General features: G+C 39.6%; 1 protein-coding gene across 1 annotated transcript; it reads left to right on the top strand.

The window, feature by feature from the left end:
• The first annotated feature begins 1,570 nt into the window (after positions 1 to 1,570).
• LOC117831225 (myosin light chain 4-like) lies at positions 1,571 to 3,884 on the top strand. Its single transcript, XM_034709822.1, has 2 exons — positions 1,571 to 1,636; positions 3,062 to 3,884. The coding sequence occupies exons 1-2, from the start codon at positions 1,625 to 1,627 to the stop codon at positions 3,656 to 3,658; spliced, it is 609 nt and encodes a 202-aa protein (XP_034565713.1). The 5' UTR covers positions 1,571 to 1,624; the 3' UTR covers positions 3,659 to 3,884.
• Positions 3,885 to 6,742: the final 2,858 nt, after the last annotated feature.

The following is a 6,742-nucleotide window of genomic DNA, read 5'->3' as shown; positions in this document are numbered from 1 at the left end:
ATGTCATTGCTTTCTGGAGAGACATTTTAAAGCCCAATGATGGTGGTCGCCATGTTGGAAACACTGAATTATTGTGACTCAGTCAACCTAGAAACAGGCAAAATGATGGAGCTGAGGCGGGTTGATGCACCCACCATGTCCGTCAACTGAGCTGTGCCCCTAACAATGCAAATGTATAACTATTATGTTTAATTTTAACCTCCCATATTATCTTAATGGATTTGCTATTAAAAAAATCACCCCCTGTACAATGTGTACGAATAAAGAAATAAGCTTCATACCCGAAACTGTTTATGAACCAGGCTGTAAACATGTTCGATTAAAAGAGGTCATATTATGACCTTCTCCATTTTGTACAAACACATTTTAAGTTAAATTGCTGGATGTCAATACTTAACTTGGGCAAAGTTTGAAATTGCGGGCTAAAACTGTGTTGGAGTAATCCCAGGAGGAGACTGCGGGATGGTGTAAACAGCTCATTCAAGAAAATCACAAGAGAAATAAGCAAGATCCACACAAGATTTGCCAAAATTGTGTAGTCACCAGAAGGTGAATCCACTTAAAAGAGCATAATACACATTACTCATACCTGTTCTTTGTTATTTTTGGTCTCTTTCCAAATTTTCAAGATCAGATTTGGGATGCAAAACATACGGAAAACATATTTCATAATTTGTCATTATGGTTGGGTGGGGGATGAGGGTAATGCCCTCCCCTGGTGCCCTCATGTCTTAAAAGAACACTCCTAAAGTGCCGTCTTGGATACCTCTGTAGTAGATAAATTGTTATGGAATGCCCTCTCTGATTCCCTTTAAATGGAACACACATGAAAAAAAAGCCCTTGTTAGGTGGCCTTCTAGTGGTTAGAATATGATGAAGTGCCCTCTAAGATGCCCTTCCAGTGGATAAAACATGACCTAGTGCCCTATTGGTAATACAATTACCATGTGAAAAATAAAAGTTCTAAAATGTGAGGTTCATGTTGCAAGTACAGTAGCATTCATTTTTCTAATCAATGTATTCATGATTTTGTGTTGTCTTTCTACATTATTTAATTCCCAACACAAATTGTTGAATAACTACTCATTGAATGAAGGGAATTACGTGTTACATTCTCAAATGTTCCTGATGGAGGACCCCACACCTCCCTTTCTCTTTTATTACTTGTGCCTCACTATGTTTAAAATAACCCTACATTGTGGGTATTAGGGGTTTGATAAACTTTTACAATTTTATAACCTCCAGGCCACCTGCTGCCCAGTTAGCCCACTAAAGAAATGTACCAGCCCATGTTTATTTTAGGAAAGGTGAGAACTAGACCTGTTCTGCAAATACTTTATTATTGCAGAGAAAGCTGGGGAGCTTACAAAAAAAGTCTCCCAAATGCTGCTACAGGCGGATCTTCATTATCACAACTTTCTGTGTACTGGTGTCCCATGACATACACTGGGCACTTAGTTTAGTTACATTTTGCCTGTGCCCCTCAATCAACCTGAGTACGCCACTGGGCTTACAGGTGATTCCTTGGTTTTTGTGGCCAACCTCAACTAGACACTCGAGGAAACAATTTTTTGGCACTTCCACATTGGCTCCGTCATTCAACAACAGAAGTTCCCACTTGGCCATGTACAGTCATGTAAGTGGATTTAGTTTTGTTACCCAAATATAGACAAGTAGTTCTGGTAGTACTACCAAGTAGCTTTGATGCCTTAAATCAACCATAATTAGAACAACTAAAACCACGTCTGGATTATTTTTGCCAGTCCAAAAGTCATAAAATATGTAGGGTTTATCTGCTGTACTTATTACGTATTCATTACTGTTAACTCGTCCACATCGCCTTTAATGAGACAATCATATATTGGGGGATTACTTGGATTATAATATGCTGAAGCTTAGAGCCACAAAAGTGTGTTAAACTAAACTTGTTAATGATGGACACATTTCACACATTCCCAATGCTGCCAGTCAAACATTTTAATACCAAGTATTTTTTGTGAAAGCGATGTAACTGTAGATTGTGTTAATTTGGAAAAAAGTGAGCATGTATCTATTGAATAAGACATTTTGTTCTATGCCATTACAGAAAAGAACTACAGTATGATTGGAAAACGCATTGATTGCCCTTATCAGGCACTCTGGGCAGACAACATATTATCTTCCCATTGAAACTGGCAGCGAATGCATTTTCTAACATTTATTGGCTTTAATCGTGACCTTTCCAGTACATCAGCCTTAAATAAAGCGCTATTAAGAGTCTCTAAAGGATCTGTGAGGGCTTGCCAGGTTCCTGAATATTGGAGAAGACTTTAAGCTGCTCAGTGGCAAAATGCAAGCCATCATTTATCTGGGTAATGAGAAATCACCAAAATCCCCAAACGTATCATTGAGCAATGATACTATCCAAACATCCCAAAAAAATAGGAAAGGGGTTGGCAGACCTTCTGTCTCTTTAAACCTATAAAACCACAGCATACATTCTGAGGGAGATGAGTGAATTTCCCTTAAGCCCTATCACATTCTTTCTTTGCCTTGCTCATATTATAAGAATTATATACGATAAGTCCCAAAGTGTGCCCACCCATCCTGAGACCTCTGACACTGAGTAATTAACAAATTGTGAGTTTGCTTTTTACAAAACAGTGATTCCCAGACTGTCAGCGGTTACCCAGCTGAGCTATTTTAGTCTGTCTACCTCATGGGCTGATACACTGACTCTGCACTGATCCCTTTGTCCATCAGAGAGACAGAGCATTTTCAGCTTAATGCAACTGGACCCAGGCTAATGACAGCAAATAGCCCTGTCGGCTAGATGACAGCAGCTGAGAACAATACTTAATGTTGACATCACTTGCTATGGGCATCTATTTCAGGTTTCTTCCTTTTATAGTGTGCAGCTTGAAATTGCTATGTTGCTCCCCAGAGAAGGCCCATATAAAAGCTTTGCAAGAGGGGGTGACCCTCTGTGCTCCGGAATCATTTCCAATCCCCTCAGACTCTTGCTTGTTTCCCAGCAAGTGCCCAGCTCACCTCTGTTTCCCTTTACAACATGGCACCAAAGAAGATTGAACCAAAGAAACCAGAGCCCAAAAAGCCAGAGCCCAAGAAAGATGCCGCCCCAGCTGCTAAGCCAGCTCCAACTCCAGAGCCTCTGCCTGAGCCCCCCAAGGAGCCTGAGTTTGATCCCAAGAGCATCACTCTTGAATACTCAGCTGACCAGATTGAGGAGTTCAAGGAAGCGTTCAACCTGTTTGACCGCACACCAACTGGAGAGATGAAGATCACTTTTGCACAGTGTGGGGATGTGATGCGCGCTCTGGGCCAGAACCCCACCAACGCAGATGTGCTCAAAGTCCTCGGGAAGCCACGTCCAGAAGACATGAGCACCAGACTGGTGGACTTTGAGACCTTCCTGCCGATGCTGCAACACATCTCTCGTGCTAAAGATCAGGGCAACTTTGAGGATTTTGTGGAGGGGCTCAGGGTTTTTGACAAGGAAGGCAACGGCACCATCATGGGAGCAGAGCTGCGTCACGTCCTGGCAACACTGGGGGAGAGGATGACGGAAGACGAGGTGGACAGACTGATGGCTGGTCAGGAAGATGCCAATGGGTGCATCAACTACGCCTCCTTTGTTAAACACATTCTCTCTGGCTGAAAGGACATTTACCTGAAAGACTTAATCCTGCCTGTTTCCTCAAGTTTGAGGATCCTTACTTAACTTTTTGTCCAGTTAGAGGTGAGCATGTCACTTAGCGTGAGACATTATTTTGCTGTCAAGAAAAGCAGTTAATGTTCATTGAAAAATGTTGGCCTTCAGACCCATGATTAGTTATTTTTAATAAACACTCTGAAATATAATGAAATGCCATTGAGATATGAGTATGGACGTCCATAGAAGGCTCCATTAATAAAGGAAATATGATTACAAGCTGCCTCACAAATGTCATTTCAGCACACCCAACATTTAAATGTGAAGAGAAAATGATGATTCACCCAGGATTGCTGATAAAAGTGCTTATTTTGTGTCTATTCAACTTTGCACATCAACTGTGTTAATGTGATTAGGAAAAGTATTGTTTGGATGTGGAGAAAAAAAACAAATCGGCTTTGGCTGCATCTGAAAATAGAACAGATTTGATTCTATTCTACGTTACACAAAGAGTGTTTGAATGAGTGTGCTTGTCATTGTGCTTGAGGGGCAGCTGCTGTGGATCAAGATATACTCCCACATTCTGGACACACACACACACACACACAAACACACATGCAAATTCACACACACACATGTAGTTTCGTTTGACAATTACAGGACAGGTGCTCCAAGGACAGGCGCTCATCTTTTTGGCAGAGGTTGACACAATAAGCAAGGGCGTGCCCAGACTTTTTGAACTGGGGTGGCCCAACTTAGGGGGGGGGGGGCATGAAATAAGGGCACAGAGGTAACACAAATCATTAGTATTTATTAACCCTTTCATTGAAAGGGAAAATAGCATTAGTGTGCTAATCATATACTTAAAATACTAACATTGAAGTATCATAGAAAATTATTTTGCTATATATGTTTTTTTAACTTGCGACTGTAACATAACAGAGTGGCAACGCATTTTTTGGCCTAATTATTTTAAGACTTACAAAGATGATTGCTCAAAGACAATTTAGAGTACAATAAACAACTTCAAGCAAACTTCTGCACATCATCTGTCAAAAAATGCATTAATTGGCAATATTAATACAAATGTTGCTTATTGTGTCGTGTCAATGCTGATAAATGTATTTTGAACAGTTTGCAGGAGTTATCTTGCAAAATATTCCTCTCCTATGAAACTGTCTGTTGAGGTAGAATTCTAACATTTTAAGTTCGAACTAAAGATAATTTTCTACATTTAAATGTAAAGACAACTATAAAAAACTTGCTGTTATCGAATTGAAAGATTTAGACATTCATCCCGCCTCTGACAAGGCAAACAGCCAATCATTGGTTGGGATTTTGGAGTGGCACCTTGGGTGGCCAATCAAATTTCAAAGGGGGCCAAAGCCAGCCTTGGCCACTATTTTAGACACGCCCCTGACAGTGATTATTATTGCAGAAGTGAAGATTAATACCAAAGTGACTAGTTTTGGTGCTATATATTTAAACAGTATTTTTGAGTCTTTATAACTTTTGTTTTTCTTTCAGCAAAGAAGAGTCTGTTTAATGCATTATGCAATCATTTAAGAGATTCAGTAGAATCAGATATGAAATAAATACACTGGTTCCTGTCTGATTTACTATAACAGTGGAGAAGTGTTTTTTAGACAAGTACATCCACCACACAACATGGAAGCTTTTAAAGCTTCATTAAGCTTTTTTGACCATCAGGGGAAAGGAGACCTTTGATTGGATCACTACTTCAGCTTTCTTCAAAAGTCAATGGCACTCTTGCCCCCCATCATTTTGGTCTGAGTAGGTAGCAAACATTTGACCTATTCATGTAATGGAAACGGCCATAGTTTATATGAGGGTCTGGTGAGAGAACTCAACCTCACGGACCAGTGAGCTGTAAGAAGTAGAGAGCAGAGGAAAAAAATGCTGTAGTGGAGTTGATAGTACAGGAAACCTACATGATGAAAAATCACTTACTCAATGTCAAAACCAGACCTGGAGTAGAAAAAAAAGATAAAAGGTTGTGAGTGCAGTTTGGGATTTTAGGTTTAAAAGCATCTAGGGTACAACAAATCTCTCTCTTATTTCATACACCACCACATCCTGCTCAGAGTCTATAACTCATTTTTCCACAACTAGCTGTGTTGATTAATTACATTTTAACAACTAAAAATTAGCGCCATTATAACCTTTTGATTGATTTTTTTCTCAGTTTCAGTTTGAAGAACAAAGTGCAAGGAGAGTTCTATTTTCTTTTTAGCAGTAGTCAAAGAGGATATGATATTAACTCTGATAACAGTTGAATGTGATAGCCACATCTGAACCTGTAGGGCAGAAACACATAAAACATAATTGCCGTCAGTGGGTCTGTGCACTTCGAGAAACCTCTCGTTGGAAGACGATGATGGACGATAATTGCAGTTGAGTTCAAAGAGTGGGTGACGTGATACGTGATCTTGTCCTTTACATGTTTAGTAGTGTTTCTGACAGAAAAAGGAAAGAAAATGTAACACAGGCTGTTTTAGCAGCATGCTGTGTATCACTTTGTCTGACGCCTACCCTGCGGCAGTGGTTTCGGACATTAAAATGTATTATATAGAAAAATATAAATTTTGTTTTAAAGGTTTCATTTAATTTTATACATAGCGAGACATAATTGTAAATGTCGGTCTGTTCTATAGCAATAAGGAAAACTCCCTACAGGAGCTTTAAAGCTCCTGTGAGGAGTTTTTAAGTGCTCATGAAATGGACTGAAATTAACAGTGATGGCTTTTTATGATCTAGACAAGCAAACAAGATTGTTAGAAAAGGAATTGATCATTTCTGTTTTGTTATTTTTAAGCCTGAAATTGCTGTGAGGGGGTAGGTGTCAGATGAGGTGATGACAGCACATCAAAGAAAACCCCTTTTTCTGAAGTAAATATTCGCAATGAGTGAAATAGTTGACTGTTGGTTGAAAGCAGGAGGAGATAACATAATTTACACATGTACAGGACAAAATAAGCAAGATCACTTAGTCCACAGGGGGGCGCCAAAGTCAACACAAACAGAAAGTTGCTCACAGGAGCTTTAAAGAACCAACAGTTCAAAGTTTAA

Source organism: Notolabrus celidotus, chromosome 19 (assembly GCF_009762535.1).
Source record: "Notolabrus celidotus isolate fNotCel1 chromosome 19, fNotCel1.pri, whole genome shotgun sequence".
NCBI lineage: Eukaryota > Metazoa > Chordata > Actinopteri > Labriformes > Labridae > Notolabrus > Notolabrus celidotus.
The sequence above is the reverse complement of the archived record's forward strand: the minus strand, read 5'-3'. Positions and strand labels throughout refer to the sequence as shown.